Source organism: Bombina bombina, chromosome 2, assembly GCF_027579735.1.
Source record: "Bombina bombina isolate aBomBom1 chromosome 2, aBomBom1.pri, whole genome shotgun sequence".
NCBI lineage: Eukaryota > Metazoa > Chordata > Amphibia > Anura > Bombinatoridae > Bombina > Bombina bombina.
Genome location: NC_069500.1, coordinates 975,068,671 through 975,091,817, shown reverse-complemented (window position 1 = coordinate 975,091,817; position 23,147 = coordinate 975,068,671). Strand labels below are relative to the sequence as shown.

The 23,147-nt window shown below is 38.0% G+C and overlaps 1 protein-coding gene across 1 annotated transcript in view; it reads left to right on the top strand.

Annotated features, from left to right (window-relative positions):
• LOC128649930 (NACHT, LRR and PYD domains-containing protein 3) overlaps window positions 1–23,147 on the top strand; it is a 156,550-nt gene that overhangs the window by 126,339 nt on the left and 7,064 nt on the right. Inside the window, exon 6 of the mRNA XM_053703493.1 lies at window positions 6,990–7,073. Within this exon, the coding sequence (XP_053559468.1) occupies window positions 6,990–7,073 (84 nt within the window). The remainder of the gene's footprint in view (window positions 1–6,989; window positions 7,074–23,147) is intronic.

Genomic DNA, 23,147 nt, shown 5'->3' with positions numbered 1-23,147 from the left:
CAGTGAGGAAGATGCATCAGGTGTGGAGTCTATAGGAGCATTCACTGGTGTATATGTTGTGTGTACCTACTTACCTTCAGTGAGGAAGGTGCATGAGGTGTGGACTCTATAATGCCACTCATCGGTGTGTTTGTTGTATGCACTTGCTTACCATCAGATAGCCAGATGCATGAGGTGTGGAGCGTAGCAAGTCACTCACTGGTGTGTATGCTGTGTGTACCTGCTTACCTTCAGTCTGCATGAGGTGTGAACACTAGGGAGTCACTCAATGGTGAGTATGTTCTGTGTAACTACTTACCTTCAGTTAGTCAGGTGCATAAGGTGTGTAGTCACTAACTGGTGTGCATGTTGTGTGTACCTCTTTACTTTCCGTCAGAAAGGTGCATGAGGTGTGGGGGTCTAGAGAGCCACTTTCTGGTGTGTATGTTCTGTGTAGCTGCTTACCTTCAGTTAGTCAGGTGCATGAGGTAATGTGCTTAGCAAGTCACTCAATGGTGTGTATGTTCTGTGTAGCTGCTTACCTTCAGTTAGTTAGGTGCATGAGGTAATGTGCTTAGCAAGTCACTCAATGGTGTGTATGTTCTGTGTAGCTGCTTACCTTCAGTTAGTCAGGTGCATGAGGTAAGGTGCATAGCAAGTCACTAAGTGGTGTGTATGTTCTGTGTAGCTGCTTACCTTCAGTTAGTCAGGTACATGAGGTAAGGTGCATAGCAAGTCACTTATTGGTGTGTATGTTCTGTGTAGCTGCTTACCTTCAGTTAGTCAGGTGCATGAGGTAAGGTGCATAGCAAGTCACTTATTGGTGTGTATGTTCTGTGTAGCTGCTTACCTTCAGTTAGTCAGGTGCATGAGGTAAGGTGCATAGCAAGTCACTTATTGGTGTGTATGTTCTGTGTAGCTGCTTACCTTCAGTTAGTCAGGTGCATGAGGTAAGGTGCATAGCAAGTCACTCAGTGGTGTGTATGTTCTGTGTAGCTGCTTACCTTCAGGTACTCAGGTGCATGAGGTAAGGTGCATAGCAAGTCACTCAGTGGTGTGTATGTTCTGTGTAGCTGCTTACCTTCAGTTAGTCAGGTGCATGAGGTAAGGTGCATAGCAAGTCACTCAGTGGTGTGTATTTTCTGTGTAGCTGCTTACCTTCAGTTAGTCAGATGCATGAGGTAAGGCGCATAGCAAGTCACTCACTGGTGTGTATGTTCTGTGTAGCTGCTTAACTTCGGTTAGTCAGGTGCATGAGGTAAGGCGCTTAGCAAGTCACTCAGTGGTGTGTATGTTCTGTGTAGCTGCTTACCTTCAGCTAGTCAGGTGCATGAGGTAAGGTGCATAGCAAGTCACTCAGTGGTGTGTATGTTCTGTGTAGCTGCTTACCTTCAGTTAGTCAGGTGCATGAGGTAAGGTGCATAGCAAGTCACTCAGTGGTGTGTATGTTCTGTGTAGCTGCTTACCTTCAGTTAGTCAGGTACATGAGTTGCAGAGCGTAGTAAGTCACTCAATGGTGTGTATGTTCTGTGTAACTACTACCTTCAGTCCCAAGGTGGAACATTAAATGTTATCCTGGGGTTATAAAACCCAAGCATACTCTTTTCTAGAGTACACTGCTTAATTTGTATACCTAATATATATATTTGTTGGAATACCAAAGCATCATTACGATAAAACGATATGCTCAGACTCTAACACTGACTACACTATTCAGTAACAAGTCACACTTAACAGCTTCCTTACATGGACATTGCACAAATAATTTAATTTGTAAGCCCTAAACTTAACTACTGTAACCCACTTATCTAACTGCTGCATTATAGCATTTTGAAAATGAATTCAATAAAATGTAAAAAAGATTAAAAGGATATCAAACCCACAACACTTATTTTGTGATTCAGACAGAGCAGAAAATCCTATTCACTTCTATTATCAAATTTGTTTCCTTCCCATGGTACTCTGTGTTGAAGAGATACCTAGGTAGGCATCTGGAGCCCTACATGGCAGGAAATAGTGCTGCCATCTAGTGCTCTTGCTAATGTATAAACTTCTTGTAAAACTGCTGCCATATAGTGCTCCAGAAAAGGACAGACTCCTAAGCATACATCGCTGCTTTTCAACAAGATACAAAGAGAATGAAGAAAAAATGATAATAGAAGTAAATTAGAAAGTTGTTTAAAATCACACGTTCTATCTGAATCCTGAAAAAAACATATTTGGGTTTCATATCCCTTTAAAGATTATCACTTTTTTTTTAAGTCTAGAGGATATGAATCTTAGCTATTAAAACCGCCTGAAAGACAAATAGTTTAACCCTTTTACCTATTGTGACATATATATGTTGTGCGGTACTTTGCTTATCGTACCGCACAACATATATATACATCAAAACTGCAGGAAGCTCAAGCAGTGTTGACTGTTAAATTACAGCCGAGAGCTGGAGATCCTGAGTTCATGGCATCTGGCGCATATGGAACCGTAGCGTGATCGGTGCTCCGGTTCCATATGAAGGCAGATGCCAGATCGTCCAGGGTGATTAGCTACAGTGCCATGGTCTTTAAACTTCTTGACAATGTTGCACACAGTGGACACAGGAACATTAAGATCTCTGGAGATGGATGTGTAACCTTGAGATTGTCCATGCTTTTCCACAATTTTTGTTCTCAAATCCTCAAGCAATTCTTTGCTGCTCTTTCTCTTCTCCTTGCTCAGTGCGACACACAGAGATACACAACAGAAAGGCGGAGTCCATTTTTCACCATTTTAACTGTGATTTTTATATTGTCAGCACCTGTTAGTTGATACAGATGAGTTTAATTACAACTTACAGGAGCATCACAAACTTGGAATGTAATTATTTCTTACAATTTTGAGAAGGTGCCAATAATTTTGTCCAGCCCATTTTTTGAGTTTTGCGTGGAATGTGTCAGATTTGGCTTTTTTTTTTCTCTCCACTTTTTTGTGTCATACCAATACAAACAAAAGAAATAAACATGATAATGCCTGAACATTTGTAATTGCAACAATTTTCTGGACGAAGTGGTGCATTATCTGACAGAAATGCAGGGGTGCCAATATTTTGGGCCATGACTGTAAATATATATATATATATATATAATACAGGTGGCCCTCGTTTTACAACGGTTCAATTTACACCGTTTCAGAATAACAACCTTTTTTTTCCAATCATGTGACTGCTATTGAAAAGCATTGAGAAGCAGTGCATTTATTAAAATAGCCAGTAGGTGGAGCTGTCCGCTTGTGTTGCAGCAAAGCCAAGCAAGCTGAAATTAATAAGTTTAACCAGACTTGAGCTATCAAGCAGATTTCAAAGGAACAAGATCTTCCTGTCTATAAATTAGTCCAGATTGGAATGCATAGAAAGAACTGTTTGCAGAAAAATGCAAGTGAAGTCTGTGTTGTGTGATTATTTTATTAGGTTTATAATGCTGTTTAGCAAATGTTTTTGTTCATTTAACTTAGTTTAATTATATATTCTGTGTTGTGTGATTATTTTATTAGGTTTATAATTCTGTTTAGCATTTAAAGTCTTCATTTCAAAGCTTTAAAAATAATGTATTAGTTGTTACTTATGACAATTTTGAGAGGGGCCTGGAACATATCTACCTCACTTCCCATTGACTTACATTATAAACTGGGTTTCAATTTACAACGGTTTCGATTTACAACCATTCCTTCTGGAACCTAACCCCGGCGTAAACTGAGGGCTACCTATATATATATGTATGATACAGCAGAATACTGAAGTTATCCAATGAATATTGTTCAGTATTGTTTATACAGATCAGGGATAAGTCCCATATTTGCTCTAGCAAGAAGCCATAACATACACTTCAGGGCCCTAGTAGGACCACACATAACTACAGAATCACTGACCTCTGCAATGAAATAATTACAAGCCCATTTCACAAGTGTCATTATGGGGGATGCATGGTACGCTGGAAGCAACCTGTTCTGTTAAATTGCCTTCTTTATAACTGCAATGAGTAGTCACTTTCTCAAATAACAATAGTGGAATGTTTTCTAGCTTCAGGTTTTATACCAGTCTAGGCGTGTCACTCTCCTCGTATGGTTGATGGCAATGGGGCCAAAGATGGGCCTTTTAGAGGTCAAGAGACAATAACAAGTTCAACCTAGAAGGATGTGATATATATACATATACAGTATATAGATAGATAGATAGATAGATATTTTACCTTTATGCTATTTATCAGCAATTAAGCTTGTATTAATGATATGTGTTGTAGAGTTACCAGAACAAATGTAATGTTTCATTAATGTCTATTCATATTAAATTAAGATAATTTCTAGAATATTATTGATAATTAAAAACACATTCTTAAAATAAACTGTTTCATCTGGTAATATTATTAACATCCTGTGTTTTTATTTTGGAAACACTGTCAGGTACAATTATATATTCTGAAAATCATAATTCGTTACCATACAAGTTGATATAGGATGCGCTATAGAGCCGTAGGATATAAAGATATAAATATAAATATAAAATTCACTGTATCGTTACCAGTTAAAACAATACAAAAATTAAAAATCCCAAAGGCCCTTAAGGGATACGTTTAAATACTATTTATGTGCAAAATCTGTGATCATTAAAAATCGGTGATAATTAAAAATATAGGAAAATATCTACGTACATATATATAAATACAGTATATCCAAGTGAAAAATCAAAGTGAAATAAATTCAATATATCAAAGTGCAATAAATGATCAAGTGACAATATTTTGTAAAACACAAATGTGATATTTAATAAATCAATGTATAAAAGGTTGACACATAAAATCCATATAGCATTCAATCATACATAAAATAGAACCGGTTTAAACATACACACTATACACAACCCCTCAGATTCCCCAAATAAAATGTGGCTAGCGGAGAACACCTATAATGACTGTGTTCTAATCTTGGTGTTAGTATTTCAAGGGGATCCCCCAAAGAAGATGGTCCGGAATGACAATGTGGGTTTAATTATTGTAAATCCAAAGATATAAATGCTGGGGATTGTGTGTAGTGCGAAATAACTGGAGGGGGGGGGGACTTTGAAAATAGATTAGTCAAAAGGGAAGCAGAATTAATCTATGAGTTTAACACTTTGCATCCGTTGGGTTCGAATTCAGAGTTGGAATTAGCCCCCTTTTTAACTTAGGGGTTTATTATCTTTAGTACCCTGCGTTTAAGTATTTCTATTTTTAGCTTTTTTCAGCTTTTTAGTTTAGAGTTCTTCCTTGTGGATCTTTAACTTGATATTTTAGAGAGCAACAATAACTAGTATTAGGATTGTAGAGCAGGGAATTATTTAGATAGGAATGTAGGGCTAGGTTTGTTTGAGCTAGGTTCTATTTATATCTTATGTGATTTTCATGTTTTAAATTTTATATACATTAGTTATTTTGGATACCTTCAGAAGTGGGATAAATCTTGGCCTTAGGTTGACCACGCAATATTTCATCAATATTTCATCTGAATTTTTCTATTTTCCCTGTTTGTTATGTATTTTTTCCTTATATTGTTTCAAAAATTGTAGTCTTATGTATTATTAAAATTGTATTTTTAAGGATTTTTAACGTTACATTTGATTATATGGAAACAAATTTTTAAACACTAGAGATCTGGCTTGGGATTTGGTGTGAAAATTTATGAACAAAGAATGGCATGTGAGGTGTTCGGATTCCCCCCAGGAAGTAGTTACCTGCGGAAAGGTGTTGTAGCAATAGCGAATCACCTGTGCAGAGAGTGGATTTAAGGGCAAAGGTTGCAGGAAGTAGCATCTTGAAAAAGACCCAGAAGGGGTTGAAACGCGTAGAGGACTTACCTGCTACTGTTTGTGATTATTTGGAGGACCGAAGCTGAAGTGAACTCTCTGTACCCTGGCGTACAGAGGGCATCCTATGGATACATTCGTGGAAACAAACACTTGCGCAAGTGGTCACCTAGGATCCGGAACCGGGTGATGTCACTCACGGGATTTTCGCTGAGCAGACATCTAAAGGAGCAGCCGGAGTGTCGGGCCAGGTAAGGAGATCGCTGGCAGACACTTGTAAGAAGGTAGGGGAGCCTCCCGGCTAAGTTATAAGTACTTGATTGCCTATAAACTAAGAGAACATTAAGGAAGGAGCTCTATACCATCGTGGGCTTTAATTGTGACTAAAAAGAGACTGGGGATATAACGGCATCATTCAGAAACATTAACATTTATATCTTTGGATTTACAATAATTAAACCCACATTGTCATTCCGGACCATCTTCTTTGGGGGATCCCCTTGAAATACTAACACCAAGATTAGAACACATTCATTATAGGTGTTCTCCGCCAGCCACATTTTATTTGGGGAATCTGAGGGGTTGTGTATAGTGTGTATGTTTAAACCGGTTCTATTTTATGTATGATTGAATGCTATATGGATTTTATGTGTCAACCTTTTATACATTGATTTATTAAATATCACATTTGTGTTTTACAAAATATTGTCACTTGATCATTTATTGCACTTTGATATATTTAATTTATTTCACTTTGATTTTTCACTTGGATATACTGTATTTATATATATGTACGTAGATATTTTCCTATATTTTTAATTATCACCGATTTTTAATAATCACAGATTTTGCACATAAATAGTATTTAAACGTATCCCTTAAGGGCCTTTGGGATTTTTAATTTTTGGATTGTTTTAACTGGTAACGATACTGTGAATTTTATATTTATATTTATATCTATATATCCTACGGCTCTATAGCGCCTCCTATATCCACTGATTTTACATTCTTAATTCTTTATTGTCTAGGGAGGAGACAATAACCTTTAGTGAGGCTAAGTAGGTTTTTGGTCTAGCGCTATACCCTATCCGTGTCTGTTTTACCATACAAGTTGTTGTTTTTTTAATTTAGTAATTCACAAATAAATAAAACAGCTCTACTTTGTTGATATTTTTTTTTTCCTTTTGTTTTAAATATACAGGCTTGAAGGAAATAATATTAGTTATGAAGCTGTTGAACAGTTTTCAGACATAACTGAGTTTAATTCAACTCTACAATATGCTGTGTAAGTACATTTTGATATTTCTCAGTATGTAAAAAGTTTGAAAAATCAAAGTATGTTTAGTTATTGTTCCATAAAAAATAATAAAAAAATAAAACGTGTTCTTTCAAAGTATAGTGAAACCATGTTTTTGCTGACTTATAAAAACTGTAATATTCAGCACTCATATTGCTGTCAGATATTAGATTATTAGCCAGGGAAAATAAATATGAAAAAGAAATGAATGTTTACAAGTAACCAGATAAATTCAATTTGGATAGTGTCTCAGGAAGCAATAAAACTATTTAGATATGAATCAGAAATATTTTTTTATGTTACAGTACAGTTACTGCAAGAAACATAAGCTGAGGATACTTGCAGTCAAAATAATTTTGCATCAAATGTTTATTAAATGGACATAAAATATTTTGGGGTACATTAATTAATGTTGCTTTTTTGTATCTTGTCTGATATATAAGACATTCAAAATATGTGATTCTCAGATAAGTGGATGGAAGTATAATACTAACGATATTGTTAGTATAAATACACTTTTTATTGTTATAGCTAATTGCATTGCCTAAACAATATTTAGTCATAATAATTCACATTGTCACTGCAAAACATGTTCTTAGGTAATGAGGAACTGTCCTTCTATGTATAATAAATATGTTAGCACAACATTAAAATCAAAGAAATGTTTTAGGGCCTGAATATCAAAAACTTGCTGGCATGGAAAGAACGCATGCAAAACCTTTTTCTTTCATGTAATTGGCAAGAGTCCATCAGCTAGTGACATATGGGATATACAATCCTACCAGGAGGGGCAAAGTTTCCCAAACCTCAAAATGCCTATAAATACACCCCTCACCACACCCACAATTCAGTTTTACAAACTTTGCCTCCTATGGAGGTGGTGAAGTAAGTTTGTGCTAAGATTTCTACGTTGATATGCGCTTCTCAGCATTGTTGAAGCCCGATTCCTCTCAGAGTACAGCGAATGTCAGAGGGACGTGAAGGGAGTATCACTTATTGAATACGATGATTTCCCTAACGGGGGTCTATTTCATAGGTTCTCTGTTATCGGTCGTAGAGATTTATCTCCTACCTCCCTTTTCAGATCGACGATATACTCTCAATTTACCATTACCTCTACTAATAACTGTTTTAGTACTGGTTTGGCTATCTGCTATATGTGGATGGGTGTCTTTTGGTAAGTATGTTTTTATTTTCTTAAGACACCTCAGCTATGGTTTGGCACTTTATGCATTTATATAAAGTTCTAAATATATGTATTGTAATTATATTTGCCATGAGTCAGGTTCATGTATTTCCTTCTGCAGACTGTCAGTTTTATATTTGGGGAATATAAACATCTTTTAAATATGAAATTTATTTCTTACCTGGGGTTTAGTCTTTTTTTCAATTGACTACTTCTTACAAATTGCGGGCGGTATTAGGCCCGCGGGTGCGACAAATGATAAACTTTATTGCTTCATTTTTGGCGCGAAAATTTTTTGGCGCGAAAAAGTACGTCTATGACGCAAGTTAGTCACTTTCGGCGTCATACTTGACGCCAAGACCTTTCACACTGCTGCGTCATTAGTGAAGTGAGTGTGTCATTTCCGGTTATTTTTTTTATTATTTAAATACCCCATTGATGTTTGCCTCTTGCTTTTTTCTATCAGAGGGCTATGCTATTTGCATTTTTTCCCATTCCTGAAACTGTCATATAAGGAAATAGATAATTTTGTTTTATATGTTGTTTTTTATCTTACATTTTTCAAGATGTCTCAACATGATCCTGCCTCAGAAGCTTCTACTGGAACATTGCTGCCTGACATCGGTTCAACCAAAGCTAAGTGCATTTGTTGTAAAATTGTAGAAATTATCTCACCGAATGTCATTTGTAATAGTTATCATGATAAACTTTTACATGCAGATAGTGTATCCATTAGTAATAGTACATTGCCAGTTACAGTTCCTTCAACTTCTTATGTGCATGATATACCTGTAAATTTTAAAGAATTTGTTTCTGATTCTATTCTGAAGGCTTTGTCTGCGTTTCCACCTTCAAATAAACGTAAAAGGTCTTTTAAAACTTCTCATTTAGTTTATGAAATTTCAAATGACCAACAACATAATAATTTATCCTCTCCTGAAGAGGATCTATCTGATTCAGAAGATCCTTCCTCAGACATTGACACTAACAAATCTACTTATTTATTTAAAATTGAGTATATTTGTTTTTATTAAAAGAAGTGTTAATTACTTTGGATATTGAGGTAACCAGTCCTCTTGACGTTCAGTCTAATAAACGTTTAAATGCTGTTTTTAAACCTCCTGTGGTTTTTCCAGGGGTTTTTCCTATTCCTAAGGCTATTTCTGATATTATTTCTAAAGGAATGGAATAAGCCAGGTACTTCTTTTATTCCTTCTTCAAGGTTTAATAAATTGTATCCTTTACCAGCAAAATCTATAGAGTTTTGGGAAAAGATCCCCAAAGTTGATGGGGCTATTTCTACTCTTTCTAAACGTACCACTATTCCTATGGGAGATAGTACTTCCTTTAAGGATCCTTTAGATAGGAAGCTTGAATCTTATCTAAGGAAGGCCTATTTATGTTCAGGTCATCTTCTTAGACCTGCAATTTCTTTGGCTGATGTTGCGGCTATATCAACTTTCTGGTTGGAGAATTTAGCGCAGCAGGAATTGGATTCTGACTTATCTAGCATTATTCGCTTACTGCAATATGCTAATCATTTTATTTATGATGCTATTTTTGATATTATCAAAATTGATGTTAGCTATTTTAGCTAGAAGAGCTTTGTGGCTTAAATCCTGGAATGCTGATATGACATCTAATTCTAGATTACTATCTCTTTCTTTACAAGGTAATAATTTATTTGGGTCCCAGTTGGATTCTATTATTTCAACTGTTACTGGGGGAAAGGGAGTTTTTCTGCCTCAGGATAAAAAACCTAAGGGTAAATATAAGGCTTCTAACTGTTTTGGTTCCTTTCGTCAGAATAAGGAACAAAAAAAAAAAAAATTCAATCCTTCCCCCAAGGAATCTGCCTCCAATTGGAAGCCTTCCTCAAATTGGAATAAATCCAAACCTTTTAGAAAACCAAAGTCAGCCCCTAAGTCCGCATGAAGGTGCGGCCCTCATTCCAGCTCAGCTCAGCTCAGATTAAGGTTTTTAAAGGATATTTGGATAAAATCTGTTCAAAATCAATGGATTCAGAGCATTGTCTCTCAAGGGTATCGAATAGGATTCAGAGTAAGACCTCCTGTGAGAACATTTTTTCTCTCACGTATCCCAGTAAATCCAGTAAAAGCTCAGGCTTTCCTGAAGTGTGTTTCAGACCTGGAGTCTTCAGGGGTAATCATGCCAGTTCCTCTTCTGGAACAAGGATTGGGTTTTATTCAAATCTATTCATTGTCCCAAAGAAGGAAAATTTATTCAGACCAGTTCTGGATCTGAAAATTTTGAATCGTTATGTAAGAGTACCAACTTTCAAGATGGTGACTATAAGGACTATTCTGCCTTTTGTTCAGCAAGGACATTATATGTCCACAATAGACTTGCAGGATGCATACCTTCATATTCCGATTCATCCAGAACATTATCAGTTTCTGAGATTCTTTTTTCTAGACAAGCATTACAAATTTGTTACTCTTCCATTTGGTCTAGCAACAGCTCCAAGAATCTTTTCAAAGGTTCTGGGTGCCCTACTCTCTGTAATCAGAGAACAGGGTATTGCGGTGTTTCCTTATTTGGACGATATCTTGGTACTAGCTCAGTCTTTACGTTCTGCAGAATCTCACACAAATCAACTAGAGTTGTTTCTTCGGAAACATGGTTGGAGGATCAATTTACCAAAGAGTTTCTTGATTCCTCAGACAAGGGTCACCTTTTTAGGCTTCCAGATAGATTCAGTGTCCATGACTCTGTCTCTAACAGACAAGAGACATTTAAAATTGGTTGCAGCCTGCCGGCACCTTCAGTCTCAGTCATTCCCTTCAGTGGCTATGTGCATGGAAGTTTTAGGCCTCATGACTGCAGCACCGGACGCGATCCCCTTTGCTCGTTTTCACATGAGACCTCTTCAGCTTTGTATGCTGAATCAATGGTGCAGGGATTATACAAAGATATCACAATTAATATCCTTAAATCCCAATGTACGACACTCTCTGACATGGTGGATAGATCACCATCATTTAGTTCAAGGGGCTTCTTTTGTTCGGCCAACCTGGACTGTGATCACAACAGATGCGAGTCTCTTAGGTTGGGGAGCTGTTTGGGGATCTCTGACAGCACAAGGGGTTTGGAAATCTCAAGAGGCGAGATTACCAATAAATATTTTAGAACTCTGTGCAATTCTCAAAGCTCTTTAGTTTTGGCCTCTGTTAAGAGAGAACCGTTCATTGTTTTCAGACAGACAATATCACAACAGTGGCATATGTCAATCATCAGGGTGGGACTCACAGTCCCCAAGCTATGAAAGAAGCATCTCGAATACTTGGCAGAATCCAGCTCCTGTCTAATCTCTGCGGTGCATATCCCAGGTGTAGACAATTGGGAAGCGGATTATCTCAGCTGTCAGACTTTACATCCAGGGGAGTGGTCTCTCCATCCAGAGATAGATCTCATGGCCTCTCATCTAAACAAGAAACTTCCCAGATACCTGTCCAGGTCCAGGGATGTTCAGGCGGAAGCAGTGGATGCACTGACACTTCCTTGGTGTTATCATCCTGCTTACATCTTCCCGCCTCTAGTTCTCCTTCCAAGAGTGATCTCCAAAATCATCATGGAACAGTCTTTTGTGTTGCTGGTGGCTCCAGCATGGCCACACAGGTTTTGGTATGCAGATCTGGTTCGGATGTCCAGTTGCCTGCCTTGGCCACTTCCGTTACGGCTGGACCTATTATCTCAAGGTCCGTTTTTCCATCAGGATCTCAAATCATTAAATTTGAAGGTATGGAAATTGAATGCTTAGTTCTAAGTCATAGAGGTTTCTCTGACTCAGTGATTAATACTATGTTACAAGCTGGTAAATCTGTCTCTAGAAAGATTTATTATAGAGTTTGGAAGACTTACATTTCATGGTGTTCTTCTCATAAATTCTCCTGGCATTCTTTTAGAATTCCTAGAATTTTACAGTTCCTTCAGGAAGGTTTGGATAAGGGTTTGTCTGCAAGTTATTTCACAGAAAGATTGCTATACTTCCTGATATTCACTGTTTTGTACAGGCTTTAGTTCATATTAAGCCTGTTATTAAATCAATTTCTCCTCCTTGGAGTCTTAATTTGGTTCTGAAGGCTTTACAGGCTCCTCCATTTGAGCCTATGCATTCTTTGGACATTAAACTACTTTCTTGGAAAGTGTTGTTCCTTTTGGCTATCTCTTCTGCTAGAAGAGTTTCTGAGCTATCTCCTCTTTCTTGTGAGTCTCCTTTTCTGATTTTTCATCAGGATAAGGAAGTTTTGCGGACTTCTTTTCAATTTTTACCTAAGGTTGTGAATTCTAACAACATTAGTAGAGAAATTGTTGTCCCTTCCTTATGTCCTAATCCTAAGAATTCTTTGGAGAGATCCTTACATTCTTTGGATGTGGTAAGAGCTTTGAAATATTATGTGGAAGCTACAAAAGATTTCAGGAAGACTTCCAGTCTATTTGTTTTATTTTTTGGTCCTAGGAAAGGTCAGAAGGCTTCTGCTATTTTCTTGGCTTCTTGGTTGAAACTTTTGATTCATCAAGCTTATTTGGAGTCGTGTCAGGCCCCGCCTCAAAGAATTACAGCTCATTCTACTAGATCAGTCTCCACTTCGTGGGCCTTTAAGAATGAAGCTTCAGTTGATCAGATTTGCAAAGCGGTGACTTGGTCCTCTTTGCATACATTTACTAAATTCTACCGTTTTGATGTATTTGCTTCTTCGGAAGCAGTTTTTGGTAGACAAGTTCTTCAGGTAGCTGTTTCAGTTTGATTCTTCTGCTTTGATAAGTTTTTTTCTTTCAAAAATGAAAATAAACTTATTTTTTTGGGTTGTGGATTAATTCCCTCCCTCTCTAGTGACTCTTGAGTGGAAGACTCCACATCTTGGGTATTGATATCCCATATCTCACTAACTCATGGACTCTTGCCAATTACATGAAAGAAAACATAATTTATGTAAGAACTTACCTGATAAATTCATTTCTTTCATATTGGCAAGAGTCCATGAGGCCCACCCTTTTTATGGTGGTTATGATTTTTTGTATAAAGCACAATTATTTCCAAATTTCCTTTGTTGATGCTTTCTACTCCTTTCTTTATCACCCCACTGCTTGGCTATTCATTAAACTGAATTGTGGGTGTGGTGAGGAGTGTATTTATATGCATTTTGAGGTTTGGGAAACTTTGCCCCTCCTGGTAGGATTGTATATCCCATATGTCACTAGTTCATGGACTCTTGCCAATATGAAAGAAATGAATTTATCAGGTAAGTTCTTACATAAATTATGTTTTTTTAAAATTTGTATTACACAATAATATAGGTGTGTCTCCTTCACACCCACAACCCTGTTTAGTGAGATAGACAGCTCTCAAGCTGAAATATGCCTTTATGAAATGTATAGACGCACCTTATAGAACTGACAAGACTTTGTAGATTATCTTTTCAGATCAGAGCATTAAATAATCTGGCCCATGTAGTATGAAACAAATCATCATGCTTCTGCATATATACAGCCCAGTATTAACTGTTTATCATTTATTTAAACATTGGATGTAGTTGTTTTATTCAGAAAATATCATAGTTTATATTTTTAGCTTACAAGCACTTAGCTGAAAGGCTTAAAGGGACACTCTAATGCAGAAACTAACTGCACTATTTTGTAATGAAACATTTAAAAGGACAGTCTAGTCAAAATTAAACTTTCATGATTCAAAAAGGGCATGCAATTTTAAACAACTTACTTACAACTTTTATCATCAAGTTTGCTTTAAGCCCTTGAAGGCCGCCTCTAATCTCAGTGCATATTGTCAGTTTTTTCACAGCTAGACAGTGCTAGTTCACATATGCCATACAGATAACATTCACCTAGATTACAAGTTTTGCGCTAAACAGGGTGCGAAAATAAAGCCAAAAAATGTACATATTGCACTCTTCATAGCGCGAGTTACTGAAAAGCTCCTTGTGCTGTGCGTTATGGTGCGTTAAGCTCCATACCGCACAAAAGCCAAGGGCTGACTTGATTTGACTTGCTAGTGCACGCTTTCCCCCATTGACATCAATGGGAAGAGAGTGTTAGAAAAATACTAACACCTGCGATCGCGGAATGGAAATCGCCATAACGCAACCCCATTAATGTCTATGGGGAAAATAAAACACTCTAACATAAACCCCTAGTCTAGACAACCCTAATCTGCCGCTCCAGACATCGCCAACACTAAATAAAAGTTATTAACCCCTAATCTGCTGCTCCCCGACATCGCTGACACTAAATATAATTATTAACCGCTATTCCGCCACTCCCCGACATCGCCAACACTAATAAAAGTTATTAACCCCTAATTCGCTGTCCCCCTGACATCGCCGACATCTAAAGAAACCTATTAACCCCTAAACTGCCGTCTCCCACATTGCAAAACACTATAATAAAGTATTAACCCCTTAACTTCCAGCCCCCCACATCATAACTACTAAACTAAACTTATTAACCCCTAAACCGCTGCCCCCCCTCATCCCAAAACACTATTGGCCAGATTACGAGTTTTGCTTTAGAAGCTGTGCGGTGCTAACAAGCAGTTTTTTCTCACCGCTCACTTACCTGCATCGCTGGTATTACGAGTTTTTACAAACCCGCCGTTAAAAGGCAAGAAGTGAGCGTTGAGCAAAATTATGCTCCTTACCGCAATACTAGCGCTGCTTAAGTCAGCAGTGAGCTGGTCGTACGTGGTTGTGCACTATTTCCCCATAGACATCAATGGGGAGAGCCGGCTGAGAAAAAGTCTAACACCTGCAAAAAAGCAGCGTAAAACTCAGTAACGCAGCCCAATTGATTCCTATGGGGAAACACATTTTATGTTTACACCTAACACCCTAACATGAACCCCGAGTCTAAACATCCCTAATCTTTCACTTATTAACCCCTAATCTGCCGCCTCTGACATCGCCGCCACCTACATTATACCCATTAACCACTAATCTGCCGCTCCGGACACCGCCGCCACCTACATTATACTTATTAACCCCTAATCTTCTGCCCCCAACATCGCCAACACCTACATTATATTTATTAACCCCTAATATGCCGCCCCTAACATCGCCGACACCTACATTATATTTATTAACCCCTAATCTGCCGTCCCCAATGTCGCCGTCACTATTCTAAATTTTTCTGCCCGTCTGGAGGACCACTTTTGCCCGTCTGGAGGAGTACTTCTGCTGGCTTCGTTGAGGAAATCTTGCCGCTTGGATGAAGACTTCTCCCGGTAAGTGAATCTTTGGGGTTTAGGGTGTATTGGGTGGGTTTATTTTTTCGGTTAGGGACTTTGGGTCTGCAAAAGAGCTAAATGCCCTTTTAAGGGCAATGCCCATCCAAATGCTCTTTTCAGGGCAATGGGGAGCTTAGGTTTTTTTAGTTAGCTTTTTATTTGGGGGGTTGTTTGTGTGGGTGGTGGGTTTTACTGTTGGGGGGTTGTTTGTATTTTTTTTACAGGTAAAAGAGCTGATTTCTTTGGGGCAATGCCCCGCAAAAGGCCCTTTTAAGGGCTATTGATAGTTTAGTTTAGGCTAGTGTTTTTTTTTATTTTGGGGGGGGCTTTTTTTATTTTGATAGGGCTATTAGATTAGGTGTAATTAGTTTAAAGATCTATAATTTGTTTTTTATTTTCTGTAATTTAGATTTTTGGGATTTAGATAATTTAATTTAATTTATTTAATTGTATTTAATTTAGTTAATTTATTTAATTGTAGTGTAGTGTTAGGTGTTAGTGTAACTTAGGTTAGGTTTTATTTTACAGGTAAATTTGTCTTTATTTTAGCTAGGTAGTTATTAAATAGTTAAAGGGACACTGTACCCAAATTTTTTCTTTTGTGATTCAGATAGAGCATGCAATATTAAGCAACTTTCTAATTTACTCCTATTATCAATTTTTGATCGTTCTCTTGCTATCATTATTTTAAAAAGAAGGCATCTAAGCTTTTTTTTGGTTTCAGTACTCTGGACAGCACTTTTTTATTGGTGGATGAATTTATCCACCAATCAGCAAGGACAACCCAGGTTGTTCACCAAAAATGGGCCGGCATCTAAACTTACATTCTTGCATTTGAAATAAAGATACCAAGAGAATGAAGAAAATTTTATAATAGGAGTAAATTAGAAAGTTGCTTAAAATTTCATGCTCAATCTGAATCACGAAAGAAAATTTTTGGGTACAGTGTCCCTTTAAGAACTATTTAATAACTATTTTACCTAGTTAAAATAAATACAAACTTGCCTGAAAAATAAAAATAAACCCTAAGATAGCTACAATGTAACTATTAGTTATATTGTAGCTAGCTTAGGGTTTATTTTATAGGTAAGTATTTAGTTTTAAATAGGAATAATTTAGTTAATGATAGTAATTTTATTTAGGTTTATTTAAATTTTATTTAAGTTAGGGGGTGTTAGGTTTAGGGTTAGACTTTGATTTAGGGGTTAATACATTTAATATAGTGGCGGCGACGTTGGGGACGGCAGATTAGGGATAATAAATATAATGTAGGTTGAGGCGATGTTAGGGGCGGAAGATTAGGGGTTAATATTATTTAACTAGTGTTTGCGAGGTGGGAGTGCAGCGGTTTAGGGGTTAATAGGTAGTTTATGGGTGTTAGTGTACTTTTTAGCACTTTAGTTATGAGTTTTATGCTACGGCGTTGTACCATAAAACTCTTAACTACTGACTTTAGAATGCCTTACGGATCTTGGAGGTAGAGGGTGTACCGCTCACTTTTTGGCCTCCCAGGACAGACTCGTAATACCGGCGCTATGGAAGTCCCATAGAAAAAAGGGTTTACGAAGTTTACGTAAGACGTTTTGCGGTAAGGCCAAAACAGTGTGCAGGGCCCCTATGCAAGTGAAAAAGCAGCATTAGGACCTGTTAACGCTGCTTTTTCAGCTTAACGCACAACTCATAATCTAGCCGTATATTAAACTATTAACCCCTAAACCTAACCCCCCCCAACTTTAAATTAAAATTACAATATAACTATCTTAAAAAAATAAGAACTTACCTGTGAAAAAAACAACAACTAAGTTTAAACTATAAATTAACCTAACATAACTATTCTAATAAAATTAAAAAAACTACCAATTAAAAAATCTAAATTACAAAAAATAATAAACACTAAATTATGAAAAATAAAAAACTCTAAGATTAAAAAAATAAACAAAATTATCAAAAATAAAAACATTTACACCTAATCTAATAGCCCTATAAAAATAAAAAAGCCCCCCCAAATAAAAACACCCCTAACCTACAATAAACTACCAATAGCCCTTAAAAGGGCATTTGTATGGCATTGCCCTAAGTTAAACAGCTCTTTTACCTTAAACCCCCCCACCCAACCAACCTCCCAAAATAAATAAAAACTAACTCTAAAAAATCCTAAATTACCCATTGCCCATTTGTATGGGCATTTCCCTTAAATGGACATTCAACTCTTTTACTACCCTTAAAAGGGCATTAAGCTCTTTTACAAGTGCCGAAAGCCCTCTAAAAAAAAAACACCCAAAAAAATAAAAAAATAACCCTAACACTAACCCCATTAAATTTACTCACAGTTCCTGAAGTCCGGACATCCATCTTCATCCAGGTGAAGAGAAGTCTTCATCTAAGCGGCAACATCTTTATTCATCTCAGGAACATCTTCTATCTTCATCCCGGCGGTGCAGAGCTATCCTGGAGGGCGAAGACATCCTGCGCAGAGTGTGCTCTTCATACACTGAAGTTGAATGCAAGGTACCCGTTTCAAAATGGCGTACCTTGAATTCCTATTGGCTGCTTTGATTCTTTAAATTCAAATCAGCCAATAGGATGAGAGCTTCTGAAATCCTATTGGCTGTTCAAATCAGCCAATAGGATTTCAGAAGCTCTTATCCTATTGGCTGATTTGAATTTGAAAAATCAAATCAGCCAACAGGAATGCAAGGTACGCCATTTTGAAACGGGTACCTTGCATTCAACTTCAGTGTACGGTGGTGACCGTATGAAGAGTATGCTCCGTGCAGGATGTTTTCGCCCCCCCCCCAGGATAGCTCAGCTCCGCACTGCCGGGATGAAGATAGAAGACGTCCCCGAGATGGATGAAGGTGTTGCCGCCTGGATGAAGACTTCTCGCCGCCTGGATGAACATGGATTTTTATTATTATTATTTTTTTTTAAATAGAGCTGTTTAACTTAGGGCAATGCCCTACAAAAGGCCCTTTTAAGGGCTATCGGTAGTTTATTGTAGGTTAGGGGAGAGTTTTTTTTTTTTTTTTTTTTATAGGGCTATTAGATAAGGTGTAATTGTTTTTATTTTTGATAATTTCATTTATTATTAGAGTTGTGTTAGTTTTTTTTTACATTTGTAATTTAGATTTTTTAATTAGTATTTTTTTTTATTTTATTAGAATAGTTATGTTATTGTTTTTATTTATTTTAAGATAGTTATATTGTCATTTTAATTTAAAGTTAGGGGGGTGTTAGGTTTAGGGGTTAATAGTTTAATTTAGTGTTTTGCGATGTGGGAGTGGCAGTTTAGGGGTTAATAGGTCTAGTTTAGTAGTTACGATGTGGGGGGCTGGAGGTTTAGGGGTTAATACTTTATTATAGTGTTGGTGATGTTGGGGGGGGCGGTGGTTTAGGGGTTTAATAGGTTTATTTAGGTGTCGGCGATGTCGGGGGCAGCAGATTAGGGGTTAATAGGTTTATTTAATAGTCGCGATGTTTGTGGGTGGTAGATTAGGGAATAATAAATGTAATATAGTTTTTTCAATGCAGGAGGATGGCGGTTTAGGGGTTAATAGGTAGTTTATGGGTGTTAGTGTACTTTGTAACATTTTAGTTATGAGTTTTGTGAAACATTTTTGTTTAGCAAAATCCATAACTTCTGGTCTCAGATGGCGGTATGGCTCGTGTCGGTATTTGCTGTAACGCAAGCATTTTAGCCGGACCGCACAACCTGTAATACGGGCGCAAGAAAAAAAATTTGGAGTGCGGAATGGACGTTAAGTTACAGGCTAAAATGCTTTTATAGCTATACCGCCGCGACTCGTAATATGCGTTACTGGCTATTCCAGAGTAATCATTTTCGCCGTTAATAGCTGTACCACAAAACTTGTAATCTAGTCGATTGTTCTTATTCTTGTGGAGTTATTTAAATCAACAATGATTGGCTATAATGCAAATCTGTCAATAGAACTGAAATAAGCGGGCAGTAAACAAAGGCTTAGATACAAAGTAATCACAGTGGTAAAAAGTATATTAATATAATCGTGTTGATTATGCAAAATTGGGGAATGGGTAGTAAAGGGATTATCTATCTTTATAAACAATAAAATTCTGAAGTAGACTGTCCCTTTATTTTTGACTTTCATGCCCCTTTAACACCCCAAAGGGGGTTAAACACATATGTAAGATCCTAATCGGAAGTCACATGCATTGTAGCTCCTAAACAGGTAATGGTCAGTGATTGGTGACAACATGCTACTACCAATTTTGATTGGCTGACTGTCGGTATCTTGCTTGGGAACTTTAGTCCTTATGGCTAACAAACAGTACTTTAGTTATGCATTTAACCCATTTTGGGGGTTATAAAGGGACATACAATTTAAAATTACATTTCTCCAACATAGGTGTGTCCGGTCCACGGCGTCATCCTTACTTGTGGGGATATTCTCTTCCCCAACAGGAAATGGCAAAGAGCCCAGCAAAGCTGGTCACATGATCCCTCCTAGGCTCCGCCTACCCCAGTCATTCTCTTTGCCGTTGTACAGGCAACATCTCCACGGAGATGGCTTAGAGTTTTTTAGTGTTTAACTGTAGTTTTTCATTATTCAATCAAGAGTTTGTTATTTTCAAATAGTGCTGGTACGTACTATTTACTCAGAAACAGAAAAGAGATGAAGAATTCTGTTTGTATGAGGAAAATGATTTTAGCAACCGTAACTAAAATCCATGGCTGTTCCACACAGGACTGTTGAGAGCAATTAACTTCAGTTGGGGGAACAGTTTGCAGTCTCTTGCTGCTTGAGGTATGACACATTCTAACAAGACGATGTAATGCTGGAAGCTGTCATTTTCCCTATGGGATCCGGTAAGCCATGTTTATTACGATTGTAAATAAGGGCTTCACAAGGGCTTATTTATACTGTAGACTTTTTTTGGGCTAAATCGATTGATATTAACACTTATTTAGCCTTGAGGAATCATTTATTCTGGGTATTTTGATTTAATAATATCGGCAAGCACTGTTTTAGACACCTTATTCTTTAGGGGCTTTCCCAAAGCATAGGCAGAGTCTCATTTTCGCGCCGGTGTTGCGCACTTGTTTTTGAGAGGCATGGCATGCAGTCGCATGTGAGAGGAGCTCTGATACTCATAAAAGACTTCTGAAGGCGTCATTTGGTATCGTATTCCCCTTTGGGTTTGGTTGGGTCTCAGCAAAGCAGATACCAGGGACTGTAAAGGGGTTTAAAGCTTAAAACGGCTCCGGTTCCGTTATTTTAAGGGTTAAAGCTTCCAAAATTGGTGTGCAATATTTTCAAGGCTTTAAGACGCTGTGGTGAAAATTTGGTGAATTTTGAACAATTCCTTCATGTTTTTTCGCAATTGCAGTAATAAAGTGTGTTCAGTTTAAAATTTAAAGTGACAGTAACGGTTTTATTTTAAAACGTTTTTTGTACTTTCTGATCAAGTTTATGCCTGTTTAACATGTCTGAACTACCAGATAGACTGTGTTCTGAATGTGGGGAAGCCAGAATTCCTATTCATTTAAATAAATGTGATTTATGTGATAATGACAATGATGCCCAAGATGATTCCTCAAGTGAGGGGAGTAAGCATGGTACTGCATCATTCCCTCCTTCGTCTACACGAGTCTTGCCCACTCAGGAGGCCCCTAGTACATCTAGCGCGCCAATACTCCTTACTATGCAACAATTAACGGCTGTAATGGATAATTCTGTCAAAAACATTTTAGCCAAAATGAACCCTTGTCAGCGTAAGCGTGGATGCTCTGTTTTAGTTACTGAAGAGCATGACGACGCTGATATTAATATCTCTGAAGGGCCCCTAACCCAATCTGAGGGGGCCAGGGAGGTTTTGTCTGAGGGAGAAATTACTGATTTAGGGAACATTTCTCAGCAGGCTGAATCTGATGTGATTACATTTAAATTTAAATTGGAACATCTCCGCATTTTGCTTAAGGAGGTATTATCCACTCTGGATGATTGTGAAAATTTAGTCATCCCAGAGAAACTATGTAAAATGGACAAGTTCCTAGAGGTGCCGGGGCTCCCAGAAGCTTTTCCTATACCCAAGCGGGTGGCGGACATTGTTAATAAAGAATGGGAAAGGCCCGGTATTCCTTTCGTCCCTCCCCCCATATTTAAAAAATTGTTTCCTATGGTCGACCCCAGAAAGGACTTATGGCAGTCAGTCCCCAAGGTCGAGGGAGCGGTTTCTACTTTAAACAAACGCACCACTATTCCCATAGAGGATAGTTGTGCTTTCAAAGATCCTATGGATAAAAAATTAGAAGGTTTGCTTAAAAAGATGTTTGTTCAGCAGGGTTACCTTCTACAACCCATTTCATGCATTGTCCCTGTCACTACAGCCGCATATTTCTGGTTTGATGAACTGCTTAAGGTGCTCGATAGTGACTCTCCTCCTTATGAGGAGATTATGGACAGAATCAATGCTCTCAAATTGGCTAATTCTTTCACTCTAGACGCCTCTTTGCAATTGGCTAAGTTAGCGGCTAAGAACTCTGGGTTTGCTATTGTGGCGCGCAGAGCGCTTTGGTTGAAATCTTGGTCGGCTGATGCGTCTTCCAAGAACAAGCTACTAAACATTCCTTTCAAGGGGAAAACGCTGTTTGGTCCTGACTTGAAAGAGATTATCTCTGATATCACTGGGGGTAAGGGCCACGCCCTTCCTCAGGATCGGCCCTTCAAGGCAAAAAATAGACCTAATTTTCGTCCCTTTCGTAAAAACGGACCAGCCCAAGGTGCTACGTCCTCTAAGCAAGAGGGTAATACTTCTCAGGCCAAGCCAGCTTGGAGACCAATGCAAGGCTGGAACAAGGGAAAGCAGGCCAAGAAACCTGCCACTGCTACCAAGACAGCATGAAATATTGGCCCCCGATCCGGGACCGGATCTGGTGGGGGGCAGACTCTCTCTCTTCGCTCAGGCTTGGGCAAGAGATGTCCTGGATCCTTGGGCGCTAGAAATAGTCTCCCAGGGTTATCTTCTGGAATTCAAGGGACTTCCCCCAAGGGGGAGGTTCCACAAGTCGCAGTTGTCTTCAGACCACATAAAAAGACAGGCGTTCTTACATTGTGTAGAAGACCTGTTAAAAATGGGAGTGATTCATCCTGTTCCATTAAGAGAACAAGGGATGGGGTTCTACTCCAATCTGTTCTTAGTTCCCAAAAAAGAGGGAACGTTCAGACCAATCCTAGATCTCAAGATCTTAAACAAATTTCTCAAGGTCCCATCGTTCAAGATGGAAACCATTCGAACTATCCTTCCTTCCATCCAGGAAGGTCAATTTATGACCACGGTGGATTTAAAGGATGCGTATCTACATATTCCTATCCACAAGGAACATCATCGGTTCCTAAGGTTTGCATTCCTGGACAAACATTACCAGTTCGTGGCGCTTCCTTTCGGATTAGCCACTGCTCCAAGGATTTTCACAAAGGTACTAGGGTCCCTTCTAGCGGTGCTAAGACCAAGGGGCATTGCAGTAGTACCTTACCTGGACGACATTCTGATTCAAGCGTCGTCCCTTCCTCAAGCAAAGGCTCACACGGACATTGTCCTGGCTTTTCTCAGATCTCACGGCTGGAAAGTGAACGTG